This window comes from Lepidothrix coronata, unplaced genomic scaffold (assembly GCF_001604755.1).
Source record: "Lepidothrix coronata isolate B3197 unplaced genomic scaffold, Lepidothrix_coronata-1.0 Scaffold61, whole genome shotgun sequence".
Lineage (NCBI taxonomy): Eukaryota > Metazoa > Chordata > Aves > Passeriformes > Pipridae > Lepidothrix > Lepidothrix coronata.
The window spans coordinates 4,635,520-4,654,175 of NW_016690241.1; the positions used below are offsets into that span (position 1 = coordinate 4,635,520).

The window sequence follows — 18,656 nt, forward strand, 5'->3', positions numbered from 1 at the left end:
GGAGCTTGCAACTTTCAGCACATTCAAAGCCATTTGACAGCTGCCTGGCAACTGGTTTAATTCAAAGTAGCTCACATTTTCTACAGATTAACATTAATTTTACTCTTTTTTTCTTTTTTTTTATAAAACACTAGTATTACAGACATTTGAGTGCTGTAAGGGGACAGCACAGCAAAGTAACAGGGATCCAATTACAAGCAGTCTAAAAAAAAATCCCAAACCTTCTATGATGCCCAATCTATTTTCCATTTAAGGCAGCTGCAGCTGGATGCATCTTGGGAGTTCAAGGCAGCACACTGATCCAAGATACAAAGAATAAAACATTGTTCTCTTGCACAACTCTGGGAAGCCTCTCAAATTGCGGAAATGGACAAGCCCCTAAGGAAACTATACTTGAAGGCTCTCTCTACAGAATAGTAACTTACCTAGTTACTAGTTAAAATTCTGAAACAGAAATTGCTGTAACTTAGGTGATACCGGGCAATTTTGCACAAAGAAAATGATACCTGAGCCATATACAACATTATGGCTAACTTGAGGATGATAAAGTGTATAGTTAGATGGCTATTTTACTGATTACACTAATACAGTATTGAAGTTTAAAACATTGTTTCTGTCATGCAACTTGATGGTATACACTGGCACTGAGGATTCATTTCTGAGACTTGCCTGAAGGTATACAGCACTGAGCAGTATTTTACTGCTGAATGTTTTGGTATCTCATGACTGGACTGACTGCCTTTTAAACATTTCATGAGACCAACAGCAACTCAGAGAGGAAGAAATGTATAATCTGAAATACAGACAGATACAGAAAAAAACAGACATCTCATCTTCAGCATAGCCTTCTGTCATACATCACTAGTTCTGCATTTTCCACATCCATTAATATATTTCAAATTGTTGAATTACAATCATTATTTTGTTTGAATTATGCCTTGTTAGTACTTGAAATGACATAATCTTTAATTTAAATGTGTTTCACAAGGCTTCTTTTCCTTTGACATTATTCCTGACTTCACTGCAAAATAATACTGATTAGTTGGATGAAGGTCCTTCTTGTCCTACTGATCTTGTGAGAAAATGCTTAGCCCCTCCACACACACATTTGCAGCATATGTATCTTTGCAGAAAAGTCTGAGGGCTGTGCTCTTGAACTTTATGATTTGAGACTGCAGCCTAACAGGTAGCAGAGCTGCTGACCTGATACCTGTGTTTATAGTCCTGCTTTTAACCACCTAAATTTTTGTCCTCAAAGAGAACAGGATCTGGAATCCTACGGTTTATCCCACAGAGTTTGAAGTGCCTGGGATATTATGGTTCTAGTGGGAAAGGAAGAGGCTGGAAAGGTTTCCAGAATCCAATGTAATGCAGCAACTCTGCATCTCAGTCTCTCTCACCCTATCCCCAGCAGTGCACTGCTGAACTAACAGACTGCAAATACACAGTATAACCATAATTTTGCTAATTGCTCCCCCTACCTCCCAAACTTCACACACATCTGCATCCACTGCAATAAAATCTTCCTCTTTAGTTGCTTTCCATCACATTTTCCCTTTCTCTATAACCCTGGGTAGCTCCTGGCAAAATTTACACTGTTATTCCCAGTGTTGCTGTGCAAGTTACTGGGTCAGATCCAGAGGCACCATGTGGCATACCCCATTAACATCTGTACAGCCAGCCATTTTCCTCATCTTGAAGGCCCTGCACTTTACAGCTCCACTATGTGCTTCCTGTGTGTTCAAGACACCCCATCAAGTAGGAAACACTGCCTGCCCAGAGTGAGCAACACCATCACAAACCAAATGGACTCTGGTGAATACTTAAAACTAAGAAGCCAAAGGTTGAAACTGGTTACTTGTGGGAATGGCAGTCTCTCTCCGTTTATCAACTCCAGAATCCTTCTGGACAAAAAAACCCCACTAAGTTACTGCAACCCCATCTGCTTTGCCACAAAGCAGCAGGGAAGCCCACTCACTGCATTCCAAAAGCCAAGCCTTTTGTTTGTCAAACAAAGCTCCAGACTCATCAATATGTACATTTGTAGGATGCAATATATCAGCTATTTTATTGTCATGGTATCCTAAACTTATTTATAAGACAAAGGACAGATTTCAATTACAGCAGAATTTAAACAAAGAAAGTGATTCAATCACTCCATGAACAAACTGCTGCCAGATCCCCAGCTGAGAACTCAGGTTCTGGAGGTACTATTTCTTTCTTACAGACAGGGGGGCTTCTCACAACTGTATTCTCTATAGCAATATGTGTTTCACATCCTGCTTCCCTCCACCCACCCAAGGCAAGTGCTCCAAGGAATACAATGCGAAATCCTACACAAAAAACCAGTTTGCATTTAACCATAGGTTAAAGTGATGCATTGTGACACTGCCATTGAGGGGTCATTATCCTCTAGTAATCATCTGTCATTCTTAATCATATGCCTGCAAGTTAAAAATCTAATACATTGTGACAAAACTGTGCAAGTGGATAATGCAGAGTAAGCAGTTTGTCAACCTGGAAGAACGCTGGTGAGGATGCTGAGTTTTAGAAAGCTACAGTGGATTTTCACCATGAGGAGAGTTATTTATAAGATAAAAAGTCAGTAAAGTTGGGATTTTCAAACACTCTTTAGAAGGAAAGGTAGCCAAACCATATCATTAAGCCATCAGGAAGCCATTACTATTTTCAGTAGTTTCAGTTTTTTGCAACTTATTACAATATTGGTAAACATAACTAATAATAGTCTTACCATTAAGTACTACTGTGTGTGCTGGAAGATCTGAATGTAAGCATTTAAGAAAACATTTAACTTATCTCTGCAATAACTCTAAGAAGTATTTTGTCTTTTGTTGAACCATTGAAGCAATTGTTCTCCTTTCCTGGAAAACCTGGAAATCTACCATTTTTTGTAGCAAAAAAATGTGAACAGTTGTTACACAGAATCTCTTCTTCAATCAGAGACTGACATGATTACTAATCCCAGCCTATTATAATAATAAAAACTTAATGTTAATAATTAAATAAAATACATCTTTTTTCCATCACCTCTTTAAAAAAAGCATCATGTACAAATAAATCTGAAATTTACTTGCTCTTGAGGCAAGACCACAACAATCAAACACTAATAAGCAACAGTCAGGAAAAGGAGAGAGTAGTTAAATTAGACCCAGGTCATCACAAGAAAACCCTGTCTTATAAAAAGATACTGTTAACTCTCTATGGTTAGAAAAAGGAAACTGAAAATTCATATTTTCAGCATTCAAAATACTTGTGAACTTTTAACTGAATAAATATGATAGGCACAGTAAAGATATCTTCAAATGGTTAATGCCAAATCTCATCAAGGGATCAGATTCCTGGCCAGACCATGATTAAAATAACAAACTCAACAGCACAGGTCATTTTAGTGACCAAAGATTTAACAAGATGCAATGAGAAAGCAAGCATATAGGAATAAAGAACTCCAGAGTGCCAGGACCTAGAGACCACTCCAAGCACTAGCAGCTTAGCTGGTCGTTCAAGGCCAACCAGTTGGCAGAAGGTATGAAGAAAACTTGAAGGAACTTCAGCAGAGGCTCATCCTCAAACAGCTCTGTTGGGAGGCCTCAGTGAGGGTAATCCTCTTTCCCTTCAAGGCTACGGCTCTCACCCTGGTCCTTGCCTGATCTGTGCCACAGCCATGTATCCCATTGATTCAGGTCCTGGCTAGTTTGCCAACTTGACTGCAGACCTGCCTCACCACTGTAGATTTGGCTGGCAATCATTGGTCCTGGCCACTATGTTCAAAACTGATTATGATCTATGATCCTGACTCAATTTCCCAACTTGACTTTGGACCTACCCTTGTTACTACAGACTTGCTTGGTGGTCTGGTCCCTGGGCTGAATCCAACTACCCTCACTGGCACTGTCTGCCTCACTTGGGGTGCACTGTGACTCACCCATTGCTGCTAAAGCCACTGCTTCTGCTGACCTCCCTTCCCTGAGGCCTTCCCTGAGGGAATAGCTTTGCCCTTGCTGGATGCCGGCATTGAGCTACAATAGTTCAAGTTAGCAACAAGCATTAACTGAGGAAAAAACCATGATGCTTGAGCTTTTTTTAAAAGTTCCTTTTTTAGGGACTGGAATGCTGAAGGTTGCTTTGAAGTTGTACAAACAGCCACATCTACACCACCAACACAAGCCTGCTGAAGCTCCCCATAATCTAGTGCTACCTACTGCCAGATGCAATACCAGAGTTAACAGAGTTATTCAATCTTAAAACTCAGTCCACAGTAATACCATTTCCCTTCGGGCTACAGATTACACTGGAGCTCACACATTAACACTAGAAGTTCTGCTGAGGTGTATTTTCCTTGACTTCTTTGCCATTGTTCATTGATTCGCACAGAATTAGCTGACTAGGGTTTAGTGAATTAGTAATCATCACAATCAAAGGAATATTGTGTTGATCAAAATTTTAAAAAAAATTATAAAAATAATCAAAGCATACAGTAAAGAATGAACAAAGGCCCACACCTCATCCTCCCCGAGGCAAGGACATGTGGTAGCCACAAAAGTTGAGGAGTTTAAGTCTCAGCATCACCACCTCCAGCTGGCCACACTTCACTTAGCTCTTAACTTGCCCTGCAGCCACAGCTCACCTGCGTGCTGTGGCATTAGACAGCAAAGCACCCAGAAACTTGGTACCAGGACATCTTTGAGCATACAGATGAATTCTGCCCCCATTCAGTCTTGCCCTTGTCCTATATTTCCACTTACATAGAAGTCTGAAGTATGAACTGATTTATGCTTACTTGACAAAGGTAAACAGGAGTTTACATTCAGCTAAAAGTCTGCGTCAACACAGAGAAAGCTGTGTGTTCCTTAAGCACTCTCACGTATTTGTTTTGAAGTATCCTACAGTTTCCAGAAGACAAAAGCCCCAACAGCAGTTTTTTCCCCTGCAATGCTGCATCTTTGAAGAGAAGTATCATCACTAGATCTGAGAGTTAGCTAAAACCCAGAACTCAACAGGAAAAGAGATTTGAGACGCCACATATCACTTCCATCTGCAGGCATGATGTTCTTTTTTATAGAAAATAAAAAACAACCATTTTTATTGACTGTACTGTAGATACCTGTACAGAGTGTAAACTTTAATATTTCACCAGATATGTGAATAATTCTGGAGAAAGAGTTATCAAGCACCTTCATTTCAACAAATTTTTGATATTTACAGTAAGATATACCTGATTAAGTGTATGAATAGAATGAATTAAAAGTTATAAAAAGTTATACAAAAAGACTTTTAAAATGTTTATATGTTATTTCATGATAAATACACAATTAAGAAGAAGATGTCACACATTTAAGATTCAGAATTGGCTCTGTTTAAAACTGTTACTGTTATGTCTGAAGAGGGAGTGAGGAAACGGGGATGTTAGCTTACTGCTCTGATCATGTCAGTGAAATGTGCTCTGGCAGAAGCCTCACAAGCCCTGTTTTGCTCTGCTGCAGGCTGTCTTGCAGGCAAGCTTCCTTCCCAACACACAGTGTAGAAGACAAACTTCACTCCCAGATTTGTACTGTTAATTTGACATAAGAATATGCATTCTGATTTTCCCCTCTCTAAACTTACTGGTGATGATGAAAATATCAACTTTGTTTTGATTTTCAGTGCATTTTTTTGCTGTTACTGAACATGGGGGCGTATCACTATCTTTTATTCTTTTAAGCACCAAAACACAGGTGAGCTTGCTGAAAATCAGATTTTTGACTGCCATGGTATCTCATTGTCTACAAAAAGGCATGGCATGGTTTGCTAAAAAAAAGATTGCTAGGGTAGAATTCAGAGACCACTTTCAGGCTCATAGAATCAAACACAGAAGTATTATTTTACAACCTCTCAGGAAACAAATGTGATTGTGTATCTCTTTAAAACCAAATGAATCAACATCCATTCTTTGATGAACTATCAGCAATTGTTTAAAATACTATATTTTGCTTAGTGGATTTTAGGGAACTTTTTAGGGATCCACCTCAGATGGAAGAAAAGTATATCTCTTAAGACTCAAAAACTTCAAATACATCCACTAAGCGGTGTTGATTATCTATTAAGAATCATGTGCTGTAGCAAAGGATCCCATGAGCCAGGGTGAGAATTATTATCCTTGCAACACACCGATAAAGTACTGCTGTAATGCAAGAGTCAAAAGTTGAGATTCAACTTTTGAAAGTGAAAGGACTACTAGTGAGAAGGAATGCAGCTAGGCATTAAATCTGTGATATTACTGGGTGTTCCACTCACATCTATCCATCTTTGGGACCCCCTGGTTGCTTCTCAGCTCGAGATAAGGCCCAGCCACATGGGCCTTATGATGGGCTTAGCATGCCACTGTGCAGATAATTTCTGCATACTCCAAGGTACAACCCAGTCTCAGGATTTGGGTAGTGTCACCCTCTTCACTCTGTTCGGTATTTGTTACTTTAATTTTGCCAGGAGACACATCCTCCTAGACCAGCACAGATGCAACTAATGCCTCCACATTTACCTTTAAAAGCAAGGGGATAATATTAAAAGGAATAAGGTAAAGTTGGACCCAACCTGGGCAGGTTTGTCTTGCTTAACTGCTACAAGACATCCACTGCCTGTGTGTATGTGTGACTGCACATGCACATTATGGCTTGCTGTCAACAGCATGGAGCACTTATCTTTAGGGCTTGATTGTGTTGATAGGAGTGAATTGTTTACAGCACATTTCGAAAAGGTGTCTGCTGCTCTAAAGCTTATTTTAATGTTCAGTGTCTTTCTATACAATCCACTCCAACTGTGTTGTCAGGGCAGCGGCAAGTACGGCCTCCTGGGGTAGCCAAGCAGAGGTGAGTACAACCACCATTATTCACTGTACAGTAGTTATGCCCTGGAAAAAAAGAGATGTAAGATGTTAAAGAAAAACAAATGCAAACCCACAATAAAATCCAAAACAGATATCTATAAGAGACATGCAGATTTTATGGCTACACTGAAGAAAAAAGCCATAATGAGATTAAGAGTGAAATAGAACTATGCTTTGGGCAGATGACAGTCACCATATCCTTTGTGTCACCTCGATATTCACATCAAAGAAAGATCAAGATATCAGGACAGACTGGGAGAGGCAACATGAATCAACTGGGCTGTTCCTGAAATACATGTCATAAATTGGCCACATGGTCACAGACATTAGAATGAAGAGACAGTGGGTGAGGAACTAGAGAGAATGTAATACGTGGGGGTAAAGTCCAAAATGCTACAGAACATCATCCTTGGATACCACCTACCACTAAAACATCGAGGAATGATCCATGACAACAAAACAAAACAAAAAAATTGGGTGGGTGAGGAGGTGTTAACATTAAAGTGTAAAATGAAAGAGAAGGCAGTGCCAGAAGCAGTGGTCTGTGAGGAGAGGCATCCATCCCAGGAAAACACTTGAAACAGATATATGATGAGAAAGAAACGACATTAAGGTACTGAATATTATAGCTATAAGCACATACTCAGAGTACACAATGTTGTTTAGTTTTACATCGTCTACCAAAATGGAACTGTATTAACTAGTAATAGCAATGTAACTGATTTCTTAATTATGATATTTATGCATTTTTAGGCTCTGAGCCAAGACTTCAGTAAAAAAAAATCAATTTCACTTAGTGCATATATTGAATAATTTGAAGAGAAACTATCTTGGGGTTTTTTTTAAGGCTTAAAGCAAAAATATTGCCGCTCCTATAATTCCACACGTTGTAATAAAAAAGGGTGAACTCTTCTCCTAACTGTGATTTGCTAATAACAACATTACTGCAAAGTGATGCTACTTCTCAAAAACCAAATTATATTTCAAGGGTATCAACTTCCTCTCTTCCTCTTTTCAATAGGATTTTTGAAAAACTTAACATTCAACAGAGCAGAAAGGCCAGCTCAGCCCAGCCACCCCACCACCTGCTGTTTTCTGAACATTCCATTTTGAAAAACACTCAATCTCATTAAGGAGATCTGAAAGACCATAATATTACTGTAGTTTAAACTTAAAAATAAGTAAATAACGCCCCAGCCATGACTATAGCATTCAATTTAGCTGATGAGCATCTGAACTGTCAAAAACTGCTATATCTACCACCTTGATCATAGACTTGTCCTTTCAAAAAGGACAGAACAGGCCCCTTCTCCCCTCCCAATTCTGCTTTCATGTGGCAACCACAAAAGCTACTTTTATGTAAAAAAATTAAGGTGGCTTTGAATTTCTTAGTAAACAGAAATTTAAGCAGCAACCAGTTCTTCACTACCTAAATCAGTTGGCAGCTTATAAATGGGAGCTACTACTAAGGTCATTTATACACTAAGGTGTTATGCAGCTGTAAAAACTCGAGAATCATATAGATTACCTCCTGGGCACTGAGCAAAGGCCGTGGTGATTCCATAGAGACGGGAGCGCTTGTGAGGCTGGAAGTTATCATTTTCTAATGAAATCATGCGATCCACTGCAACAACAGCATCCCTGCCATATGCAGAAGAGAATACGCAGAAGAGAATATACAGAAGAGAGATGAAGTGGAAGTACAGGGATAAACAAAACAACACAACTAAAATCAAAAAGCAAAACTCCAGTAAACAAGCAAAAAAACACAACCAAAACCAAAAGTCTGAAGTTGCCTCTTTTTAACAATTAGGAAGAGGTTCCAGAAGTAAAATCCTCCAAGACATCATCTTTCCTGGACAAATCAAGTATGTTATGACTTTCATTCTAGGCAGCTAAGAAATTTAGCAGGGAGACTCCTTACTAATTTTGAAGGTACTTCCAATAGAGGACAATGTCGCCCTAACAGAGGGACATTTGTTAGTAGTTTTGACACATTCTTCATATTCTGCCCCTCCAACATGTTCTGTGGTATAGCTGTTGTTGCAGCTATTATGCATAATGATTATGACAGTGCTATATTTTGGGTGGAGCCTGATCTCCAGAAGGAATACAGTTGGTCACAAGCAATCTTTTCTTCCTAAATATAAAAGGGCAGTCAACTGACAAACCTGTATCACACTTTCCCATTTATACAAGCCTGTTCTAGAATAGCACGTCCCAGCTGTTAGGTTCTAACTTGCAAATTCTTACACACGTTAATAGCTATTAATAGCAGACAGAGCCATACAACCATTTACACCAAGGAAAAATAAATATTTTAAAATGCAGGGACTGGATTTATTTTCTGGAAATTTTAGAGTGAACTCTAAAGTCTTGATCACATGGCAGCATTTTTAGAGCATTTACTCTAAAATGCTCTGAAATGACACAAAGAAATCATCATCAAGACAGTAAACCCTTTTTTTTTTCTCTTATTTCTTGTTGAACATTCATATAATACAGGGCATAGAAAGCCATCTGCCCTTTACAACGCAGCAAGTACCACCATAAGGGAAACAAATTAGTGCCCACTCCTTTTCCAAAAATGCACAGCGTTAAAAGCATTTTCTTTTACGACAAATCACTCTGCTGAAAATGAAAACGCAGTTAACTGGCAGCATCAATAGGTCAGCTCTACAGATCCACTCCACTCTGGATCAGCTATCGTCAGGAAAGCAACAAAACAGGACTATGTGAGAGGTCAGACATGAGAAATGCAGTATGTACTTCAGTTTCTACCAGGGAGAAGAAAAGATTAAAGCACTCCATAATTTCTTTAACAGATAACGTACCTTCTCCAGTCTGTATAGTATAAATTCTTCCCATAGCTTGTAACACCAAAAGGGTACTGAATACCTTCAACAATCTTTCGTCGACCAAGCTGGTTAGGGTTCATGCACTCCAGCCTCTTGGTACCTGGAACGTCGTGAAACAATTAAGCCTTTGAACTAGAGCAAGAGAGTTCTCATGAGGGATGAAGGACAAGCACAAGCATGCAAGCAGGAACACAGTAAAAAGTCCTGGAGGTCTTTCAGTGTGCTGTTTAGTCAAAGCCTTCCTCCGTGTCACATCTATGCACGTGCCAAAAATCGAATGAAAAGTACTTTGGTGCTAATGCTAATCAGCACATCACCTAAGTTACAGTAACACAGATGTCCCATGCAGCCATTGCTCACAAGCTGAGATTCCTGCTACAAAGACCAGCATCCTCAAATTGGTGTGGAAGCTGACAGAAGGCTTCCTCTATTCTGGAGGGATACTTCAGCCATTAACTAGTTCCACCTCCTCTGCAAGGCATTTTTGCAAAGCTCATTTGGTGAGCATGTTCCTAAAATGCTTGCTGGGTTGAGCCATGAGGGTGTGACTGCAGGAAGACCATCTAACTTGTAGATGCAAGTAGGGTGCAAAAAAGGTCTACCTGCAAAACTACTACAGGCTAGGAAGACCTGTAGTTTTCTCCTTAACAGTGGGTTTCAAAATTAGACAAAAAGAGAAAAGAGACAAATGTGAGAACAAGAAAGGCAGAGAGAGAAAGGAATTAGAGATAGCAGAAGACATATTTGAAGGTTAGAGAAAGTGTTTTATGGTGAAAAATAGAGTTCAATCATTTTATTTTATTCAAAGCTTGAAAGGTGACTTGAAGCATAGAAGTGCCTCCACAGGAAGACATCTCTGCCAGAGACTACAGGGAGAAAGACAACAAGATGCCAAAAAAACCCCCAAATAATTAAATGAGAATTAAGAGCACACTTTTTTTTTAATCAGTAAGACACTGGCACAAAACAAGCAGTGGGTCGGTGGCAGAACATTCATCTCTTGATCTTTAGGGTACATTGCTTTTTCAGGCCTTGCTTCAGTCAAATATAAGCCAGACTTGGCCTCAGGTTACAGGTCTTAGAACAATAGTGCCAGGATGACATTCTGTAAGCCAGATAAGAGAAACCTGTGTTTTTCCCCTGTTCTTAAACTAACTTCTTCTACAAAGGCCTAAGCACTACCTAAAGAGATGGTCACATATAAGACACACAGACAATATCTGTTGAATTCCTACAGAGTTTTGTGATCAGAAATTAAATCTTTCAGCTTGCACAGAGACTCATGTGAATTCCATAGCTACCTGGAATAAATCAAGAGATCGTTAAAGCCAAAGCGAAAGGCATGAGATTTGACATGTAGCTCAAACAGTACATAATTTCAGGATTGGACATATTTGTTCTACTACTAAGAAGAAACATTTTAGCACCTCTTTACCTGCATCTACCCAGCACAGCATTGAGGAATAAGGATCAAATGTCAGTCCATTTGGTAACCCAAGATCATCTTTAACAAGAATTCTTCTGTTTGTGCCATCCATGTATGAGGTTTCAATTTTAGGAGCTTCTCTGTTCCAGTCAGTCCAGTACAAGTTTCTTAAGAGGAAGAAAAAGGCAAGAGTCAAGACAGTGACTGATCTCAAAAGACTGTTGTAATTAAGGAAAATGCTAAGGACACAAAAGTAACACATGCCTCCCCCAAATAATTTAAATAGATAAGAAGAACCACATTGCACTTCAACATAGAAGTCACAAAAGTATAGTAAAGATGTAGGAAAAATACTTTCATTAAAAACAAAAGGAACAATCACACACATGAGAAGAAATGTTTTGTCTCCATTGTTTAGCTTTTGTGCAAGACGTCAGCCAAAAAGACCTCTATTTCAATGGTTCTAGGGACCATTCAAGATGTACATCTACATTTTGAGTTCTTCACCTCACTGTCCATCATGTCTGCTCAGGCTGAAGCAAGAGCATTTGGCATACATTTGGGATTCATTTGAAACTACAATTTCCTTTTCAGTGCACCAACTAAGCAATATACAATGGAATCAGAGTGGTTTATCCTCAGGGGAGGTCCTCAGAGAGGGCCATTAACTCACTGATGTTTTCTTATTACTGGTCATTTTTTAGTGGTGTTTTTTCCCCTTGGTTGTACATTCTGTGGCTGAGAAATTACATGGTCCCTCAGTGCAAGAATCTTTGTTGTTTACTCCTTAATACACACACACAGTCACCTATGAGACAGAAGTCTGTGCTGCTTGATCTGAACCCAGAGACCTACTCTGTCAGTGGGGTTCTGCACAGAACACAGGTCTCTCCTCAGTCTGATTACTTTGTGTCTTTGCACTTCTCTCACACCAAAGTGCATTTGCTTCTCCTCGTTATGATGCTTGATGTGCATCCATAGATCAACTATTATGTGACTATGATGTAAAAGCCTATTTTGTATTAAAGGAATTAGAGAAGTCAATACCATTACTTTTTTATTTAATTTTGTATCACTCCAAACTTCATGGATCATATGCATTCTTTTCTCACTGCTAACCTTGTTGGGAAACATCTGGAATCAGGATGCCCCTTTCAAAAAGCTCTCCCTGAAAAGAACAGTACTTTTGTATAGTACTAATGTCAATTAAGCAGTCATTTAGTAGAGCTTCCTAGCAATTCAAGACTGAGAAAGCCTCTATGCTTCTGAGCATTTTGAGTTGCATGAGGGCAACAGCAGGCAAGTTCAGACAATAATTAACAGACATGCACTACTACTACGGACTCTGTACTAGTTTTAATTTTCCCTGTATTTCTTTCAATATTCAGAGAGAAAAAAATGTCAACTGATCAAAGACTACATAAAAGTATGTAGTACATCAATCTTTGCAGGCTGGAATCTTAACTTAGAAACATTTACACTTTCCTACTGACACTCTGCTACAGGCTCAATTTTTAAAACGTAGTTATCTGCATCTTCTAATAGAAGCCTAATAGAATCTTCTCAGACAACTCAATGACAGAGGTAAAACTGATGATAGAAGAGATACCATGGGAGTTTTCAAAGATGGAACTGTATAGGAAGAAGGGCTGTCATGATGGAAATGAAAATATAAGATTGCTTAATCTAGTATTTTAGACCAGTAATCTCACAAAAAAAAGATTCTTAGGTAAGGACAATGCTTGTCATCCTACAAACAATGTACTGAAAGCCAGGTACAAATAACTATTTGAAAGGCACTCAACAAAATTGTCTAGCACAGTATTGTCTAGCAGCCATTTCAGAATTTTCATTTCCAGTATACCACTCAGACACAGGACACAAGTAGATTGTTTCATTCCTGTTTGTTAGCTGTTTTAGGAAAAGGTAATCTATTACTATCTACAGACAGCTGGAAAACACAGACTCAGAGGACACACTCATGTTAAATAAATAAATAAATAAAGTTAAGCTTGCACATATCTCTTGACAGCACATCCATACCCTCTCACAGGATCCACGACAATTGCTCTGGGGTTCACCAAGCCGGTGTCAAAAAGGATGCGACGCTGGCGCCCATCCAGCCTAGCCACTTCTATTCTATCCAGCTGAGAGTCAGTCCAGAAGATGTTGCGACCCAGATGATCTACAGCTATCCCTTCAGGGCTTCCCAAGTCTGCAGGAGGAGAACAGAGAAAAACATTCCTAAGCATTATATTTATTCCCAATACACGTCAGCCTCATAAGCATAACTTTTAACTGAGATAAGTTTTCTGGCTGTGGTCCAACAAAAGCTATTTCGTGTCATTTGGAAGAGGAACATACATTTTACCTCAAAGTTTAAATAAACAAAGCCTTCAAAGACATAGAATGACATGTTCTTTGAGGAACAAACTAACCACACATGTAAGCACTCTTTGAGAAGAGGACATAGAAAAAGTAGATAGCAGAGAAATGAACAGTAGATAGTATCAGAATCTTATTCTACCCTCCTTAGCAGGTCACAGAATGGATTTATAACCCTTAATATTTCTCCTTCTTTGGTACTGACATACATGCCAATGCAATAATTAAACATAATCAAACTCCAAACACCAGAGACAATGACACTAGCTAACTGATGCAATTTAGATCCAGTTCTTTGTTTTTGCAGAGTAATCCTTTTTGGAACATGTTTTAGTACTGTATGTGCACAGTTTTTCTTGGACAGTTAGTTGTTCCAAAAGCAACAGGAAATAGCAGATAATGACCTTACTGCTTTTGCATTAGTAATTTTTAACTCGGACAAAGGATGCAGAAGAAATACATAAAGTTTAATTCAGTCATGATGACAAACTGCTCTCTACTTTTCAAGGTTCATACATCCATTGAAAAGAGCAGGCAGGTCGTGTGGGATGTAATGAAGCCAAAGTCAAGTAAAAAAAAAAAAAATAGTCCAATTTCAGTTCCAAAAGAAGAATTGTACATGGCCACTCCCCAAAAGAGATGAAATGACCCTTCACACCGGCCAGCTATTGAAAAAAAACAAAAATTGCACCTTTCAGATGCTGATCCACACACTGATGGAATGTGGCCCATTAGCCTTCTTTTAATTCTCAAGTTTATTTACTGACAGTCATTAAACAAACAGTATGTAACAGAAGCAACTTTTCTGGAGAAAATGCATTTGGCCCAGAACATTGGGTAGAGCTCTCTAAAATTTGCTACTGTGACTTTGCTATGAATAACAGTTGCACAATATCTTAAACAGCCCCTGCTCTCTCACTCAAGTGGATTACACTTACCACCCTTAATCTGCAAACATGACATTTTAGATTTATATTAATTGCTGAAGAGAGAGAAAGGAACAAATAAGATGTATCTCACTGCTTCTGACTCACAGCTCAGGTTGGAGGGAGAGGGATCCCAGTCCCCGGGATCAGAATATTACTGACTAAATCGTGGTGGAGGAGCTCCCAGAGTCTTTTAGGAAACAGAAGACAGTAGCAGGCAAAAGATCTGCTGTCATGGATTCCTAGGAGACCCTGCTCCCTGACTAGTTTCCTTGTTTCAATTTCCTTATGTCAGCTATTTGTCAGGAGATTTAAAGAAGTCTAAAGTAAATGTCTCCTCTGTGTGGTTGATTATGAGCCAGAAAAAACTGTCCTCCATGGAAGGAGAGGTAAGGGAACATTTAAGGCTTCATGTATCACCAGTCTTTCCAGGGGCACAAATATGTTCTTGCTATATTGTCATCAGGCCTGACAGTCACAGGCTCTGTCCCTGAGGACAGGTTTGTACAGCCATGCACAGCTGATATGACTTGAGCAATTACAACAAAGGAAAGCTCTCCTCAACTTGCCTCCACAGCTGCAGAACTGAGAAAGCCTCCATAGGTTATACAGCTGCAGGGATAGAGAACTGGATGGGGCTCCACAACAAAATATGTTTCTGCAAAGCAATGCAACTTGGATCACAAAAGCTTTAAAAAAAAAACCCAAAAAGTAGTACATTCCACAAAAATACACATGAACTGAAGAAAGCAGCTGGAGCTCACAGGAGGAAAAAGGCAAAGATCAAATCAAAACAAAAAATTCTCATGAGTCTTCTGAGAGGGAGGCATTTTCCTATTTCATGAGATTTTAAAGTTTGTTTTGGCCAGCATAGGAGATATATTCAGTATTTGATGGATTCAGTATTATTTTGGTCTGACCCCTTATTGAAATGCCCATTAACATATCGAAGGTGAAGTAAAACGTCGGTCCTAATCCCTTCAGGAATAGCAGTCATTTCCTATGCCAACAAAAGAAATCACGAGATGTTTACCCATACAATGTTTTTTGTAGCAGATAAAACCCATGAGGTTTCCATGTGACATTGAAGCATCTCAAATTACCTTAAATAATCAATCTAATTTAGTTGAAAGTCTTCAAAAATATTCTTCCAATATTTTATACATTGCAAGAATTTTAATGTGTACACACACTCTCATTAGACAGACATTCGTATCCATATAAAATTTTTAACAGTAGTAATTCCCCCCATTTTTCAAAGTGCAGATTCTGAAAAAATACTTTAGAAGTGGGCATCAGAAATCCTTTCCTGAAGAATCTGTAAATTCCGCAAGGACATGCTCTTACTACACGTTAGTCCCTCTCAGATTAAATAGGTAGGGAGGCAAAAGAGGTCTTACAAATACCTCAGCCATAAAATTGTACAGAACTATGAAGCTCCATAACTACTGGAATGGTTAGGGATGGCCTTAAGCTCTCCCTTTTCCCTTCCTAGGACAATGGTAGGATCCAAGCCACACCTATCTCTCTGCTGTCCCTAAGAGCTTGAATGGAATCTCCACAAACTGGCTATTCCAAAGCACAAACTCCAGGCAGCAATTCTCTACACATCCAAAGAAAACTGAAGCAAATTTACTGTAGAATTTTAAAACCGTCTGATAATTTTTCTAAAATAGTTTCCTAATTTTTTGTAACAATGGCTGCAGAGGATTCAAAGTAAGGGTGACCTCCTCCAGTATCTTGACTTCACAGGTGTTCTAGGATCCTAAGGACACTAGTATTCAAAATGCCTCCAGCTATTTTTGCTGGGTTTTTTTTAATCACACGCCCCCCCCCCATTCACTTTGTTCTCCAAACCTATCCTTTCCCTTAACCCTTTCCACTCAAAAAAGGTTTTAATATCTAAGCTGCATGGGCTTCTAATGAAAATGAACATGGACTGCAGTGAGAGCAGATTCTTCAACAAAAAAGTGTAAGAACAAGATACAAACTGTAAAGGCACTAAGTCCACAATACCCTCTAGTCCAATTCTCAAATCCTTGAGCAACTCCAAGGGCAAAAACCTAATGAGGTGGCTTTATTCACTTGCATTTTACAACTTGAGTGGTAGGCATGGAAAGTCACAGATGAAATGATTTCTAACCACTTTTCAACTGTTTTGATCTCCAAGCCAAGGAACAGAGCAGGAGTTCTCCTCTTCAACCTCCATGCTCACCAGAGCAGGCAGCTGACTGGCAGAGATCAGGAGAGAAAAGGATTACACATAACCAAATCTCAGCTATCCAGCAACAACCTTGCTTGCCAGAACAAAAAAATCAGAGAACAACGCCCACAGATGGCATTCTGTGTTAATACATAAACACAACTCTGTAGTCAGCTCAGGTAACACCTAGGAAGTATACATTACTAAATTCAAGTCTATAATACCATTTCTAGGGAGTAGCAAGAGAAAGAATTTCGTGCTGTTACCTGTTTTGATGAGGGTGGTTGGCTCCCCACCACTCAGGCTAGCCCTGCTGATCGAAGGGCCGCTGATGTCTGTCCAATAAACCATCTTGTCCACACAGTCATAAGCAACTCCAATAACAACTTTGTCCTGTTGGTCAACAAGCAAGTTAGATCAGCCTAGGCTAAACAATAATTATTTGGCCAGCAGTAGCTTATGGTTTTAAGTCTCAAGGCTGAAAAAAAAAAATTCTTGAGGGAAGATGGGAGATGAGGACAACAGGCAGAGAAAACGATTGGGTGACAGTCACTGTCAAATAGCTTAGAAAAATACTTACAGTCATAAGTCCCTTTTAACTAGATAACACCATTTACCATTATTTCAAAGAAGCATTGTAGGTATTAGTACTGAACAAATGGTCTGACTTTTACAAATTCACCATCTAAAGAAAGTTCACGTTGACATTTTACTGTTATCCCTCATATGCTTTCTTTCTTTTATTCTTTCCCTTTAAGGGGGAATAATGACTTCTGTCAAATCTGACTTGCATTGACATGCAACCTATGCACTACAGTTGCGTTTCAGTGTTACCTACATGGCATCATTTGGCTAAAAAAAACTTCTGGCAAAGTAAGGTTTTAAAATAAAAAATAGCTTAAACAAATACTACATAAATCATTCTGCTGGAAACAGTATTCCCAGGGACAAGGAACATTCATATGGAAGAAAGATAGGACTAGAGTTTGAATTTGGAGTTCAAACTCTCTCCTCCATGCAAGTGAAAGAAACTTTCAGGGTAAAACAATTTTACATGGATTCCCAGGTCTATCACAGTTGCTGCTTTTGTAACTTGCAACTTCTTAGAAAAATGGTCCAAAGTCATGCATTAAAACAGATGCACTTAATCATCAGCTTACCTAATGCTGTAGGTTGCAAAACAACCTAAACACCTCTACTGTCACTTTGCAAATACACATCACAGACAACACAGAGTCAACAGCATTAGCAGAGACTGAAAGTTTCAATTAAAATGAAAGTTTTAAGGAAGAGTTGCATCTTATCTCTTGGAAGTTCATTCCTGAAAATATTTCTAATTAATTTATTTAAGCTAGATCAAGTAAATAATGATACTAGCTGACAAGGACTCAGAATCATGTCTCTTTCAGCCTAACTACCCCATTTTACAGACAGTATTTTACTTTATTTTTACAGTACTGCAGCAGCAGTTTAGACAAGGGTCAAAAGCTTGATTTCAACCTTACATTACAGCAGTTTGTGGTATTATCTACTGAAGTGAATCTGTGTAATTTAGATAGTATTTGGTTTACTAAATACTCACTGTAATATAACTGGAATGAAAACAGAAATTCTAGGCCTCAGGCAAAACAAATTAATGCTATGAAACAGGAAGTGAAAGGGTTGGCATGTGATACAGGTGATCGAAAATAGGCCTTCTCAGCGTCAGGAATTCATTTACAAGGAACAAAGATTTTGAAGAAAGTAGTAAGAAGCGTGGGAAAAAGATTTGCCACCCACTGGGCCTGCACATGGAGAAGGAAGCAACAAGAAAGGAAGAAAAACATATGTAGCCAAGAAGTGCAGAGAACTGACTAAAAAAAGAGGAATAGATTAAGACTTAGGAAAAAGCTTTGAGGGAGTAAGAATGAAAAAAGGGCATCTCCACATACTGCTATTGTAGGTCTCCTAAACTTTTATACCAGTCAAAACGTCAATG

The 18,656-nt window shown here is 38.9% G+C and overlaps 1 protein-coding gene across 1 annotated transcript in view; it reads right to left on the reverse strand.

The window, feature by feature from the left end:
* Window positions 1–5,119: 5,119 nt before the first annotated feature.
* Window positions 5,120–18,656, reverse strand: part of NID1 (nidogen 1) — a 55,324-nt gene continuing 41,787 nt past the window's right edge. The window contains exons 15-20 of the mRNA XM_017817568.1: window positions 16,945–17,071; window positions 13,208–13,379; window positions 11,174–11,331; window positions 9,715–9,838; window positions 8,409–8,521; window positions 5,120–6,904 (exon numbers count right to left, since the gene is read on the reverse strand). Coding sequence (XP_017673057.1) covers window positions 6,783–6,904; window positions 8,409–8,521; window positions 9,715–9,838; window positions 11,174–11,331; window positions 13,208–13,379; window positions 16,945–17,071 — 816 coding nt within the window. The 3' untranslated portion in view covers window positions 5,120–6,782. The remainder of the gene's footprint in view (window positions 6,905–8,408; window positions 8,522–9,714; window positions 9,839–11,173; window positions 11,332–13,207; window positions 13,380–16,944; window positions 17,072–18,656) is intronic.